This window comes from Oryzias latipes, chromosome 13, assembly GCF_053564925.1.
Source record: "Oryzias latipes strain Hd-rR chromosome 13, Olatipes_Hd-rR_3.1".
Classification (NCBI taxonomy): domain Eukaryota; kingdom Metazoa; phylum Chordata; class Actinopteri; order Beloniformes; family Adrianichthyidae; genus Oryzias; species Oryzias latipes.
In genome coordinates this window covers 29,548,245-29,563,938 of record NC_136249.1, presented here as the reverse complement: position 1 = coordinate 29,563,938, position 15,694 = coordinate 29,548,245, and the positions used below count along the sequence as shown (strand labels likewise).

Genomic DNA, 15,694 nt, shown 5'->3' with positions numbered 1-15,694 from the left:
GTTTTCGAAACAACACAAAAAAAGCGCTTGAATGTCAACAGACAGACCAAGTCGGTGCTCTGGCTGCGTTTACCTTGTTGAAGCTCGGCAAAGTGGCGCCTTCGGGGGGGCTGTCGAAGCTGACAGGATCTTCCTCTTCGCTGGGCTGATGTGACGGTCGCAGAGTGGGGCTGAGGGGACAGCAGGGGGTGGTGGGGGTCAGTGTCGGCGGCTGCAGCTTTCCCTCCGGACTCTTGGCTGAAGGCAGCAAAGCAGTGGGTGACAGAGCCAGGTTGGCCTGCAAGATAAGAAAGGCTGAGCGAGGTCACCTCCTGCAGATGTTGCACGAACAAACCTTTATTAGTTTCAAAAACAAGCAAAACTTAACATTTTTGCGTATAAAAAGTGTTTTAGCACACATTGAAATATATTAAGAGATTCAGCATCAATTAGTAAGTAAGTAGCAATGCAAAAAACAGTGCAAAGGTAAAACAAATATAAAAAAAAACACATTTTCCTTTAATGGGACCTGGGAACTGTTCACTTCACAACCCAGATTTCCTTGTAAGAAAGCAAAAACTCGCTTGGATGTGACGACCCAGCAAATAAAATCCAAAATCTGCCTCCCAAAGTGACATTGAGTTCGACTGAGAGGCTCCTACCTGCACAGGGGAGAACAGGAAGAGGGAGAACCGGCAGCCTTTCTGTCCCATGGCTGCCCAGACCTGTAAACTGCCCGCTAAAAGATCTAAAGTGACGAGTTTGAGAGCTTCAGCAGAACCTCTGTGGCCCAAGATCCAATAAGCTCATTAATCTGAGCTGGCTGATCAGGGGACAAGCCCCTCCTCTTGTCTCCATATGTCTATGAGCAGCCAGATGCACCGGCTGAGACGCACCAGAAGGGGGCAGCAAAGGCTTAAACAACCACACCATTCAGGATCAAAGCTTTTCAAAGATGCACCAACCTGGAGTCTCTCAATGATGGCAGAGTTCTTCATCTTTGTGTGAGGCTTCGCTGAGACCGAGTTCTTCTGGAAAACATAAAGAGATCAGGACATTCAGGTTTTTCTGGTGGTGCACACGTGCAGACAGGCAGGTCTGATCCCCGGTTTAACAAGCAGAAGAAACACAGAATACTGCAACTACTGCATCAGGGAAGCAGTTTAAGCATTTTGCTCCTTAGAAAACAAAAAACTATTTATCAAAATGCTACACAGACACAATAAAAAACATTTAGCAAAAGTTAAAAACTCTAAAATGACAGACAGACAGACAGACATTAATCTCTCACTTCTGACTCCTCATTTTCATGTGTTTGATGCTGTAACTTCAGGGAACACGGAGGTCGCTTTCGGAATGGAGTCTAAAAATGGAGGAAGAAGAGGCAGCGTCTGTTATCACAAGCAGATTTTATGTACTTGATCTTAAAGATATGCTGCTTTGTGCATAAAAGTGACACTTTTGCTTTATAGCGTTGTGGATGAGTACCTCATCATTTGAGTTGGGCACTGGCAGGAAATGGCCTTTCAACCTCCCGGCCAGCTCAGCCACAGATGGCTTGGATGGAGAATCCTTCTGTAAAAAGGAAGGAAGTTATGACAAATAATGACCAATTAGACTAATTGTTTCTCCGGCATTGAAAGAAGCCTGGTTTTTGCCTTAGGTTTATATCACAAAAAGTCCCACTCCGATCATCTTTAGGAGTGAACCTTCTTAACCCATGTGCAATCCTATGGGTCCAGATGACCCAATCCTTAAATTGACGTGTTGTCCTTACCACGACACAGGTGGATAAAGGTAAAGAAGATTTCATGTCATCCATGAACACCAGTGAAGATCACATATTGAAGAAAAAAGCTTTAGCACACTGTCTTGTGGGGTCTAGATGACCCAACTCCCAATGTTAAAGTGCCTAGGATAGCACAAGCGTTAAAAGCGTTCCCAGTGTTCTGTTGATTATGATTATGCAGATTTCAGCCAAATTCTAAGACTGAGTTTCTTCAGAGCAGCAGTAGTTCATTAGAGATTTACCCTTTGAGTTGTGGAACAGACTTTTAGCATGGAGCAAGCCCACCCCACTTCCTGTTATCCATCCATTTGCACGCTCTCCCACTAGCTTACACCCCCTCCCAACCCCAACCCAACAAAAGTATGCAAGTTTTCAACCAGATGCCAGCTCAGAGGAAAATGAAGATGTCCATGGATTTGACTATCTACAAGCAGAGGCATTGGAATGGAGCAGAGCAGGGAGCTTGTGGCCCGCCGATTGTAGTTTCTACATCACAACTACAAGCTTTTTTTTTTTCTCTGTTCCCAATTCAAACTGATTTGAATAAAAAGATACTCAGAAATGCCCCTTTGAGCTTAATATTCTTTAAATTTGTGCTCAATAATCAGAAAAATGCCACAAGAACATGTTAAAAACACCAATAACACTCATTTTCATGGGAGTGAATGTTTTTTTTGTCCATAATTTGTAATTGCCACTGTAACTCTGACCTAAAACTTCTTAAACATTTCCAAGAACACATGGATGATTTAAGAAACACGGAGGCTTACGGTCTCTTTGGAGAAACTCTCAGAGACACACAGGAAGTGAGCGCACAGCTGTTCAGCGTCATGCCTGACAGCGAGGACCTAATTGTTATCGCCTCTTGGCCTCCTTCTGTTTTGTTGGTCTCTCCCAGTATTCCCAGGCTGATTGTGAAGCAGCCCCCCTCCACAGTTCCCTTTGAAGACGACTGATTTGCCCCACAGATTTGCCGCCTTAGTGATAAGTTGGCGTCAGGGTGGAACGTGCACACATGTGAAAGTACTTGAGTGTTTTCTTATCCCAGGTAATGTTTGTGCACCGAGCGGTCAGACATTTGTTTGTGTCTGCAGGCCAGGCTTGGCCAGGATGGATCTAATTCCCATACGTCATACTTAATGCCTCCTGCCCCTCCATTCTGGTGCCGCTGGTTCTCCTCCCATGCTCTCTCTCTCTCTGTTTGCACTTCCGTCATACTTTGACTGACCACTTAAAAGCTCATGGATCTTCTCACAGCTCTGTCACAATTCCTGGGTGTGCACTACCAGTTCCCCACCCAGCTCCCAGCCTCCTCTCTGCTCCTTTTGGACCTCTTCCCAAGAAAACACGGATCTCTAAGGCGATGCAGACGCACATTCCACGCTTTGTTTTCATTTTCTCCATCAGATCTCACCATGACTTCACCACCTTGCTCCCTCCGCCCAGCCTGGAGCTGGCAGCCTGAGCCCCAGCTTCTCTTTGTCGCCTCAGCTCCTGGCTCCCATGAGCAACAACCCCCAGACACCCCCACCTCCTTCCATTTTTCAGCTAAAAATCTCATAGTTAACTCTTTCCTGTCAGTCAAAGACAGACACCTCCTCCACTAAAAACCACAACATTACAAGCAAAGACAGCGAGGCTCTTTTTGAAAAAAAAAAAAAGCTCCGACATTTTTGGTAAAACAAAAAAAGTACTGACTGCTCATTTAGGGAAGAGAAAATGTTTAGATGCAGCAAAAAAAAAAAAAAAAACCTGCATTTCTTTTGCATTTACTTCCTTTCAAATGTGACCTAAGATGTAACAGAAACACTTCTGATCAGTCTAGCAGCTAAACCATGGGTCAGCAACCTTTAGTGCTGAAAGAGCAAAATGTAGTGAAAGTCTCACATCACCTTTTACTAAAATTCATTTTGATAAACCCTTTTGTGGCCATTAAGTCATTCATTTTTTTAAATGTAGCTTAAAATATTTACAACTATTGAGTTCTAAAAGGGTTATATTTCTATTGTAGGCTATTATTTTTGACAGCACACACAAGTTTCTTTCAAAATAAAATACTTCCTGTAGATTTACTTGTAGGTTTACTTAAAAGCTTTGCCTCTACACAGCAGCTAGACATAAGATACAAAAAGTTTAAAATGTATTTAACAGGTTTATTACAATATACCACTTTGACAGTAGATCAAACCTTTTCCCATCATTTTTGCTGACATGCATGCATTTAGGAGGACTGGTTTAGCTCTAAATGTCTCTTAATTTAGTGTAACGTCAGCTGTGACAGTTTTTTGTCATTTTATGGAAATATTGCCATTTAGTAAAATATTTATATTAATAGAAAAGTTAAAGCTTTGTTGGATTTCATTCAAAAAGAAAGAAACCTGCGGTGAATTACCCGACCCACCCTAATTTTTGAAATGCCTTTATGTCAGGATGAATGACTAGTCGAGACCTGCAGATGTAACTTGTAAGGTATTGTTAGCATCCACTGAAACGTATGTTTGCCCTGTCTATTTTACCTTCCTCTCTTTAGTCATGGAACCTGAAATGAAGCAGATTTGGTTTTTATCGCACTCTTAAGTTTTTTGGTGTTTTTAACGTAGTCTTGTAGCATTTTTCTCATGATGGAGAACATGTATAAACAAAATTAGTATTAAAACTGCATTTCTGAGTAATTATTTATTCAAATCGTGAGCAGATGAAAACCCGCTGTTTGAAAAAGCTCTTAGTTGTGAGGCAGCAACTAAAATGGGCGGGGCCAAAGTCTCCCTGCTCCGATCCATTCCGATGCATCTACTTGCAGACGAATAGACACAGTAACATCTTCATTTTTGTCGTCCAAGCTGGCATCTGGCTCAAAACTGTATGGCTGGATAGCTCTGGTATTGCTCGCCATTTTTGTTGCACCGTGCAGTAATGTTAGCTTGAGGTTGAGAGGGGCTTTAAGCTAGGGAGAGAGAGTGTGAAAAAATGAATGATGGGGTATCGGCGCGCTTTGAATTTCTGGGGAATTTCTTTATGAAGTACTGCCGCTCTGCCAAAAATATGTCTTAAAAAACTACTTATTTTGGCTAAAAAGTGCATAATCATAATTAAAAGACCACTGAGAACGTTTTTCCAATCGATAAAACTTTAGTCTAAGAGGGACTAATTTGTCAATTTTCGGGGCACATTATGTTTTCTAGAAAAAAGAAAAACAACAGGAATAACCCAGCAGTCGCCCAAAAAATACTTAGTAAAGAGAAAAATTCTTTAAAGTAGAGCAGCCATAGCTGCTACATTCCATGTGATTCATCATACATGTGATTCTTTATATGTTTATATTGAAATTGTCAGCAGCTACCTTCATTCTCTGTCTCTAAAACCCTCAAATCAAGTCAGAAATCTAGGGGTAATCATGGACTCTGACCTGAACTTTAACAGCCATATCAAGTCAGTAACATCAGCGGCATTTTACCACCTGAAAAACATTGTCAAAATCAAAAACATAGTGTCAAAGCCAGACCTGGAGATACTTATTCATGCATTTGTCTCCAGCAGGTTAGACTACTGTAACGGCCTGCTCACCGGCCTCTCCAAACGAGCTGTAAAACAGCTTCAGTACATCCAGAATGCTGCTGCTCGAGTCCTGACCAAAACCAGGAAGTATGATCACATTAGTCCTGTGCTCAGGTCTTTGCACTGGCTCCCTGTAACTCAAAGAATAGACTTCAAAGCAGCTCTGCTTGTGTACAAGTCTCTCCATGGCCACGCACCAAAGTACATCTCTGACATGCTAGTGCCATATAAACCATCTCGTACTCTGAGGACCTCAGGGACCGGCCTCCTGTTGATTCCCAGAGTCAGAACTAAACAAGGGGAATCAGCGTTTCAATATTCTGCAGCTAAAATCTGGAACAGCCTCCCTGAAGGCGTAAGACAGGCCTCTTCTGTGTTCATGTTCAAATCTAGACTTAAAACATTTCTGTTTAGCCGTGTATATGACTGAAAGGTCCTATCTGCACCTTTCTTTCCTTCCTTTCTTTTAAATCTTTTTTTTTCTTCCTTTTCTTTTAAAGTAAATTTTATGTTGATTATTTCTATGATTTATTGTGATTTTAATGCATTTTTCTGTTTTGTGAAGCACCTTGAATTACTTTGTGTACGAATTGTGCTATACAAATAAACTTGCCTTGCCTTGCCTTGCCTTGCCTATATTTTGCATTTCTACAACTTCAATAAAATGATGAAATTGGGCATTCACAATTTGGATCAGTGCAGCTGATGTTTATGGCCTTCAGCAAAAACCACTTACCAAAAGAAAACATGTTTCCGGGATATGAAGAGGAAGTTTTGAAATAATTATGGGATGGCCACAGGATTTATGGCTTGGCGGCCATTTAGCATCAAACTTTGAAATTTGGCAATTTTCACATCATCTCACAACATGGGGAAAGAAAACCTTTGTGTTTTACCGACATGTCACCAGCTTAAGTCTGCAACCAAAGTTATGTTGACCTTTGATTTCAGGAAGAGACCGCCATCTTGACTTTTGTGAAAAATAAATAAATTAATTAAAAAAATAATAATAAATTACCTTTAGTACATGCTACAATTTTGAACTCCTCCTAGGGATTTTGATCTATCCTCTTCTAACTCCTCAAGCATCAATACTTGGACAAAATTGTTGGTTTTAAAGTTTGTAGATTTTGAACGGCGTTAGCGAGGCACGCTAGAAAAACGTGGCGTTCCCCTGTTGCTCACTCATTTTTTACCGAAATGTTGTAAAAAGTGTAATACTCAAATCCTTGGCTCAATCTAAACAACGCAATGTGACATGATATTACTGTATTAGGGAAGTGGGCGTGGCTAACAAAAAACCTCTGTTGTCAAGGAAACAAAAGTGTACTTTTGCAGATTCTTCTAACAATGACATAGACCTGTTCAGCACCCCCAGCTGACCAAAAAATAAAATGGTTGCTATGGAGATAAACAAAAAAGTCCATAGAAAAAAAGCCGCCCTTTTGAAAAAAACGGAGGCAGACAACTCCTGCGGGCCATACAACGCCGCTCAGAGCTTTAATCAGACTCTTTGAGTTTTAGTAATGCACAACAAAATCTTTCATATAAATAGGCATGCTAGTCACTAAAAGGTCTAAATGAAAGAAGAAACACACACATAGCTCATAGATGGTTGTCAGTGTTGCACGCGCTTCACTCCACTGGTACCCCAGGTCTGGATGTGAAATACTGAGAAAGTATGTTTCCTCTGCAGAAGAGAGCTATTCCTATAAGAGACTATTTCTGGGGCTGTGGTCCTGGGAAAGCCACTGATCTGGTCAGACGGCCTGGATCGCAGCTCTGCTCCGTAACCCTCAGTCCTCAGAGAGTGTCCCGAGGTTTTCTGGACCATATGTGAAACGTCTTGTTGACAAGCATGCAGAGCAACTGAGCATGCCTAAACAAGGACATGATTAACCCCAACTGCATGCGGTTTCACCATGTGATCAAACTTCTAAAAACCTCTGGGAACCCTCCAGTTCCTGTAGAATCAAACTGCCGAATGCAGCAATAATTTAAGATGAAAAATTTTTTATATTCATCTGCCGTTCTTAAACAAGTCTGAGGCTGTGTATAAATGAAGACACGAGGTTCACTGTATGACCTGCAATTGAGCGATGGAGCAATCGCACAAAGCAAGCTTTTATTCATTCCTGTGATTCCAATTTTCAGAGGCAGAAGAGAAATATCACATGAGACTGGGCTCAGTTGATTCTCCCACATTTGCTCGCTAGACGAGCTGCTGTCACAGAAGCAGGCCTTGAAATCCAAACACTGATCAAGTTTAAAACAAGTTTTTGAAACGGCTTCAATGACCCAAAGTAAAGACTGTTCAGGAGAAGAATAAAAAGAATGCGCACCTGTTTGTCCAGATCGGATACTAAAGAAGTCCTGCCATTGTTTTGGTGCTGGTTTGACGCCCGTAGCAGGTTCTGACAGAGTGAAACCATCACAATAAACAGCTCAAGGAGCTCCTTTCTGCGCACGCTTGTTCAGCCTTAATAAGCCTAAAACCACTTCCTTCATGCCATATGCCATCTCAAAACAACGTTATGGGTTCTTCTGGAAATCACTCATTTCTGCTGCAAACCCTGGAAAAGAACCTTGTGTGAACCCAGAGTGATGTGGGAAATCCACCCACAAGCTGCTGGATGACCATGGAGCAGGAACTGCATGTACCACAAGGCATGAATCTAAAAAGAAAACACACGTTTTGAATATTATTTAATTATGTTGTCACTCATTGACATTAAAAACACTTTTTTGGTGCCATTTGTTTGACAGATTTAGAAAAATGAGAAAGAATGAATTTGTAAACATCCAAGTTACTTTTTGGGTGTTTCTTACAGTTTACATATATTATCTGCCTTGGCAGAAACCATCCGCTCATCAGATGTTTGCTGCGATTGACAGGTCACATGGGAAAAGACGAGATGGCGTTTTGCTCATACGATTCACATGAATCCCAGATGTATATCTGAGAAGATCTTCAATCATCCAGGGTGAATTTCTCTTGTGCTCTTCTGAAGAACAAAACCCGTTTTCCCACATGAACCTGAGCTGCATCCGCGGACACCATCATTGGAACCAATCCTAACATAAAAACCATACGATTTATTATTAAAATTCCCCAACATTTTCTTTCCATAGGTCTATATTGCCTGTTTAACAATCTAGGATCACATCTTAGAGTTCTTTTTAATACGTCATTTCCTCTTCATGATTTTCATAAAAAACCTAATAACCATTAGATATTTTACTTTTAAAACCGTTTATATTTTAATAAATAATTTTATCATATTTCCGGCTTATTTTATGTAGAAGTTATGAGTAATATTTTACACATTTTTTGTCAATTTTTCTTTTTTCAATGATGACTTTAAGTTTAATTTTTCTAAATAAATGTGCAAATTTATAAACATATATATATATATATATATATATATATATATATATATATATATATATATATATAAAAACATATATATATATATATATATATATATATATATATATATATATATATATATATATATATATATATATATATATTTAATAAGCAACCTTTCATATTATTTAAAATTTTCATGCAGAATAGTCGTAAAAAATAGAGAACAGCAAAATCTTCTTGGCAAAATGTGGTACAATTAAAGGATAAAATCAGCATTCAGTGAAGTTTGAGGATGTCTGAGTGGAGAATTTTGAGGGGCACAGAAAGTCTATTAAAAAACAATTTACTACACCTACCAGACTGTTTACCAATGCTTACAAATGCTGTGTATTAAAAAAATAAAACCCACTACCGTCTATAGATGAATGCTTTGATGAAAGCCACTAGAAAAGTCTGTTTCTCTTAACTGCTCAGCTTTCCTTTATCTTCTCTGCAGCCCCCATCCCACCATCAATATCTCTTCACCACACATGAACCACTGCAGCCCAGGCGTACACCGAGGAATGATAACCGGCCTCAGAAGTGGAACCATGAGCGCAGCATGAGTCTCAATGATGGCGGCGTACAGTTTAACAAACAACAAAGCTGGCTTTGGCTTAAAAAAAAAAAAATTACAGACCTACGACCTTCGATGGAAATTGTGTTTTTTCTTTTTTTTTTAACACGTTGTTGTGGCATTTTTCTGAAATATATAAAGAAAATTAGTCTTAAAATTGCACTTTGAGTATTTCTTCACTCAAATAAGTATTTTTTCTAAAATGATCGTACTTCTTGAATAGAGAATACAATGGGCGGGCCACAAGCACCTTGATCCACTCCGCAAAAGGGGAGGGGTAAGGGGGCAGGCTTGCCTCAACTTAGTGGTCCCGCCCACAACTCAGAGGTTAATTTCTAACGAACAACAGCCGCTCTGCAGAAACTATGTCCTGGAAAACGACACAGGTTTTTTGATAAAAATAACACTCATAATTAAAGTATATATAACTCCATTACTGTCCTCTTGGCTCCCAGTTGAATTTAAATTTGATTCTAAATTGTTTACTTCTAGTTTTCAGAGCCTGTCGTGGACAGACTGTTGCATGCATTTCTGACCTTTTAACCCCCTTCTCTTCGGCCCGTCCCTGAGATCTTCAAACCAAAGGGATTTACAAATTTCAATCACCCGCTTTAAACTAAAGGAGACCTTGCCTTTCAAGCTGTTGTATCTCATCTTCAGAAACACCCTACCTTTGTCATTACACAAGATCGACTCCATTGAGTGTTTTAAAAGTCAAGACGTTTTTCTTCAGAAGAGCTTTTAGTTCATCCAATTGTGTCTTTTATTGTGTTTTACTTTATTTTTTACTATGTTTTACTTTGTCTGTTATATGTCTATGGTGATTGGTTGTAATTTGAGGTGATTTTACTATTGTGAAACACTTTGTGATTTATATCTGAGAAAGTTGACATAGAAAAAAAAACGGACTCACTTACAAACCCACTGGGAACGCTTTTAAAACAAGTGACAAGATCTTCCAAGTGGGACTGCTGGACCACACTAAATAGGGTGCTGTGTGCAATGTGCAGATTCAACTTTTACCTTACAGTTTTGCAATTTATTTATGTAATGTATAAAGTACAATCATGCTTTTTTTTTAAACAGTCACATTATTTATTGCATCTCCATCTGTGGACTAAACTGCAAAATTTGTATTTGAACTCATTGGAAGGTGCATCATGTTCTTCTGATTCAACTCATTAGGAAATGCGTTTAAGCATTTGACTATTAAGGTTTTGAAGAATGTATGTAATTAGATAAAGAAAGAACCATGTGAGTTCAGTTCAGTCAAACAGCAACAAAAGTTAGTTTTTGTGTGTGTTTTTGCTCTGTTATCCTTGGGGAAACAAAAAAGAAGACATGAAAAACAACTGCTGTGTAATTCCATCCTTAAGGACCCATCAGAGATCTCCGTTTCATTTATAATACAGCTGGCATTTGTGAGAGTGAAGGTAAAAAGGAAAAAAGAAGAAACCTTAAAGAAATGTCAGAACTCTAAAGATGAAAGGTGTGTGATATCAGAGGCTTTAAGATGACATTTGACCTTCTATCGTAATTCTATTTTGTTTGTTTTTTCTAAACCAGCCTGAACCAGAGGATATTTTACACACAAATGCGTGGTTTGCAAACACATTTCACTAATGCTTCACTGCGTGTTTCATTGAGTTTCTCCACTGCTGTGTGCTCTTTGAATCCTGCCTGGAAGAACATCTCGCACAAAAAAGAAAAACCATGTGGTTTATAAAGAGAAGCTTATGAATGAATGGAAGTTGTCCTGATTTATTAAACAAAAGATAAAAACCTGCCTAAATCACTGAAACAAAATGTCAGAACAATCAGCTCTAAATGATTTAGAGTCACAGAGTGTTGAGCGAAATTATCTGGATTCATTTGGGAATTAAATACTGTATGAGACAATGAAAATATGGTACGTTGATTCTAGTTTATTACCTTTTCCCGTACAAATACTCTGAGCTCATTGCACCAGAGGGGCACGATGAAGACAATATTCAAATAAATATATTTTGGCTTAATGCATGTGATTTCTTTCAAATTGAATGTCGATAGTTTGTTCACTTGTTCACAAATTTGTTTACGAATGATCAATAAAGTTTCAACAACAAAGAAAGCAATGATCAGCTCTGTCCAAATTCCCTCCATAACCCCTACAAGGTTACATGGTGCGAAACTACCCAATGCCCTGAATTTCCATGCAATTCAGAGACATCTCACATACTTTCATTGTTTTCTTTTTCAAATGCCAAATGACGTCATACATTTATTTATAAGGTTTTATAAGGACTATTTAGGAATCTACTGTGTTCCGATGGTGAAAAGATGGATGATTTATAAAAATATTAATTTCATGATAAACTGTTCAAACACAATGCATTGTGGTCTATATTCACCAATGCAGTGAGCATCAATGCACACACTATATGAGAACTGGACTGAGTGAGAGTAACGTCACCCATAGAAAATGGTTTATATTATCCTCCAAAGAAATTATATCAATTCGGTAGCCATTTTTACGCAATGACAGATGTTGACATGTTGGCGTCTGATGACGTCAGAATGCAGCCAATCAGAAGAGAGCCTGTTGGAGGGCCACACCCATACCATTTGAAGGTGGGCTCTTGAAAAGCAAACGTTCGACACATGACCACCTACTTTTTTTTTGAGACATCTGATTGGCCAGTTAATGACTTGAATAACTGGTACTACCAAAAAATTGTAATGAAATAAAAATTTGGATCAGAAAGAAAAGATTACCAATAGTAACAGAGCAAGAATGGTTATTCTGACCAATGGAATGACTGAGTAATAGCTTATTATTTCTCAATAGAAGTCTATGGCACTTTGACTTCCTGGAGCCACAGGGTACTTCCTGTTTGGAACACGAGGGAGAAGGGGTCACTCAATCCAGTTCTCATATACAGTCAATGATGCACACTAGTTTTTTGCAGAGGCTAAAATGCACTAACCAGGGAGCAGTAAGTGAATTTGGACAAAATGTAAGTTTTTTCAACTAAGTATTCCATGCAACAATTATAAATATATACATATATATTTTCAATGTTGTTTTTTATTACTTAATAATCAAACAGTAGTAATATTTTATGAGTTGTAGCATTCAAATGCATGTCTTGCAGGTAGCTATGGCCCTACTTGTCAGAGTATATTTGGCTCAGTTAAACGGCCAGAGGGTCAGTCCTGGCAGCATTGAAAGATGAGGAAAATCCTGTAGAAGTATCCTAACAAAGCTTGATGGCGTTTTCACATGTTTGTATGCCTGCAGGGTTTCTGCTGAATCCTCCCCTCTGAGGGTGTGAGCTTTGCCTCATCCCTGTGGTGTGACGCCATTTCACTGATGTACTGCTGTAAAGTAAAGGCGGAAAATCGGACTCATTAGTAAAGTTAGCAGTGCTGCCTATTATTGCTCCATTAACTTTACTGTGCATTACATAAGAAATGTGCGTGCCAGATGGTTGGCAAAATGATCCAGAGTCTTCACTCCTGCAGCTGTGGTGCTATTTTTCCATAAAATAACAAAAAACAAACTCAACAGTCCACAAAACACACATGGGTACAACGAAGATCCTCAGGTGCAAGCACCAAAAACACACACAACTTTCCAGGGTGTTGGCCTGCAAGCATGCAGCTCCAGCATAGAAGATTACTGCAGGTTTTCCATGCGTTAATATTGTCCCAGGACTGAGAGGGTGGAGTGAGAGCTAGTGTGCGCTGGAGCTAAAACATGACATCTTCCAACATGTGATGTTATGAAACTGTGACACCAAAGAAATGTTTGACGTTACAAGGAACTCCTTTGTTAACAAACTGGAATGCTATAACAGGGCTGCCACGCACTGTTTTTTTTACATGCATGTCTACTAGTTTCCCAACTTTGCCTACAATGCTCACCTCTGAGAGACAAAATCTAGGCTTTGATTGACTAAATCTGACTGTAAGACAACTGGACTCAGCAAGTGTGACATCACCCAGAAAATGGTTTTACTTCTGGTTCTAACAAAATCAAGTGAGTTCAGTCGCTATTCTTTTGCAATGCTGCCATGTTGTAACCTGGGTGTCATCAGGAAGCTGAGGGTCAGTCAGAGTCAGTGTTTCTATGGCAACCACTTGCTAATCAGGAGTGAGCTTGTTGGAAGTCCACACCACTGAAAGCAGATTCGGGTGAATCTCTTAACGAAACATTTCAAACGTTTGAATGAGGGGCCAGCGGGCACCACAGATTGGCCAGTTTATACATTGAATAACTTGCAATAAAGAAAAAGAAATTAGGATTAGCAAGAAAATGTAGAACAATAATTAGCAGAGCAATAGCGGTAATTCCGAGAAATAGATAATATTTGTTTCTCTATGGAAGACAATGAGATTTTGGTTTCTTGGAACCAGTAGGTACTGTTTGCAACTTAAGGGCGGAGGGGACACTCAGTCCAGTTCTCATATACATTCAAAGCTTAACAAACCTGATCCCGGTGGCAAGTAAAGAAAGTCTAGTTAGCAAAGATGTAGAGTGGTAGATGTTGATAGTCAGCAGTTCTAATTCAGAAGATCGGATCAATTTATACAAAGCAGGAAGTTTCAAATCAAACACTCAAGAATAAAGCTTCAACATTGACAGGAGATGGTTATTATTTCCAGCTAACTATCACAAAGTAATGAATACTGATACTGCATCTGCACCGGATTACAAGGCACACCATCAGTGAGTAGTCTTTTTATGGAGTTATGTCATATTTTAGGTGCACTGAACTATCAAGCGCATTAAGCGAGACAAAAGAGTCATGGATTAGTCTGTCAGTCAGTCAAACTTCAATAACTGCATTCACAATAACTCTAGAACTTGTTTGTAAAATACCTCTTGAAATCGCTCTCAAAATGATCAGTAAACACAACGAGAATTAATCCACATATAAAATTCAGATTATTAGGTGTACTGTCATTTTTTTTTTTTTTAAAAAATTAAGGCTTATTAAGTGCACCTCATAGTGCTGAAAATATGGTATATAGATTTTTTTTTTTTTTTACTGCGCGATAAGATGTCATAATATGATATCCAAATTCTTGATCCTCTTTTCCTCCCTGAGACCCTGGTCCATCATGTCAAAAAGAAATGCATTCAAATCTAATTATTATAAATAAAGTTGAGCCTCAAATGCAAAAGGGGTTTATCTAAATATACACCTTGTCTGTATCAAGATTCCCAACTTTAACAGTAAAACTTGTCCAACATAAGAAGTCATCAGCGCTCATCTGTTTTCTCTGCTGCTAGACAGGACGAATTGAAGAAACAATGGTGTTAAAAATGCAACAGTCTTAAACTCAGGTTTGTATCAAAATGAGCTCATTGCAACAACAAACTATGATCTTTGGTAAAAAAAAAACTTTTAAAAGGTAATATATGAAATGTGTGGGGGCAGTTCTTACTGGATTACTTCCTTGCTCCTCAATTCACAGTGGAGGAAAGGAACTGGGTGTTTCTCTTCCTATTTTCCAAACAGCATAAAATACTTGAAAATGATCTTACAAGTCTTTTTTTAAACAGGGAGGAGACCTAAAACATGTGGCATTCACTGGCGGCTTCTCCTTTTGAAAAAAAAAATAAATTCTGACTTCGCAGCAAGTGACTGAAAACAGTTTGGCCTTTGAGAGGCTAAAACGACTCAGCATAATTACACAGAGGAAAATCGCTAATGGCTTTCTCTTCAGCACACAAGCTGTAACTCGTGACAGATGCTCTATCAGCTCCATTTCCTTCCTTGTACACTGCGGTCATTTGCTATGAAATTTGCCAGAAACCCAAGGAGAAAGGTTCAACCTCCTGCTGCTTTTGGTGACTCAAGTGGGTTCTTTAAGTGAGTTCCTGTGTATGTACAGCAAAACCAACCTTTCAAAAGATTTTTGAATAACAAGCTCAAAGAACAGGTTGCAACTTTGGGCCAAAACAAGGTGACAGTCACATGGCAGCTGAGCTATCAAGATTTTACAAAAGGACGAAATGGTAAAGTGATCAGTAGTCCTTAACTCCGTAAAAAGCAACAACAGAGCACACTATCGTGCTCTGTTGAAACTTAGAAGGTTTCACAAACAAGCCCCCTGAGACAAAGGCTTGCAAGACACAACTACAAAAACACTACAAACTTGTAAACTGAGCACATGTAATGTAAAGTTTCAAGGAGCTCACTCTGAAAAGTGAAAACCATCTTGCTAGAAAGTCTTGGAGTAGAATTCCTACCTCCATTCTGGGTATTCTGCCCAGGGGGACCCACTGGGGTTGTTTGGAATTGACTCCACGCCACTCGGGAAGAGAGTGATTCCACAGAGAAAGTCTGTGTTTATATCTGGAGCCAAATCAGCTGCATGGCAGTGGAGGAGG

General features: G+C 39.3%; 1 protein-coding gene and 1 long non-coding RNA gene across 5 annotated transcripts in view; one reads left to right on the top strand and one right to left on the bottom strand.

The window, feature by feature from the left end:
• The window catches only part of LOC144996858 (uncharacterized), a 16,942-nt gene extending 5,511 nt beyond the window's left edge, over positions 1-11,431 (top strand). Inside the window, exon 2 of the long non-coding RNA XR_013659643.1 lies at positions 9,193-11,431. This is a non-coding gene — a long non-coding RNA (uncharacterized LOC144996858). The remainder of the gene's footprint in view (positions 1-9,192) is intronic.
• The window catches only part of zgc:153184 (capZ-interacting protein), a 17,894-nt gene extending 2,200 nt beyond the window's left edge, over positions 1-15,694 (bottom strand). The window contains exons 1-6 of one of the 4 annotated variants that reach the window (XM_020708101.3): positions 15,554-15,640; positions 7,666-7,998; positions 1,468-1,554; positions 1,271-1,342; positions 945-1,010; positions 74-277 (exon numbers count right to left, since the gene is read on the bottom strand). In XM_020708101.3, the coding sequence (XP_020563760.1) occupies positions 74-277; positions 945-1,010; positions 1,271-1,342; positions 1,468-1,554; positions 7,666-7,755 (519 nt within the window). In that variant the 5' untranslated portion in view covers positions 7,756-7,998; positions 15,554-15,640. Of the gene's footprint in view, positions 1-73; positions 278-944; positions 1,011-1,270; positions 1,343-1,467; positions 1,555-7,665; positions 7,999-15,553 lie in introns of all 4 variants that reach the window. The other 3 variants (XM_011482311.4, XM_011482312.4, XM_078956612.1) reach the window with 3 other exon arrangements.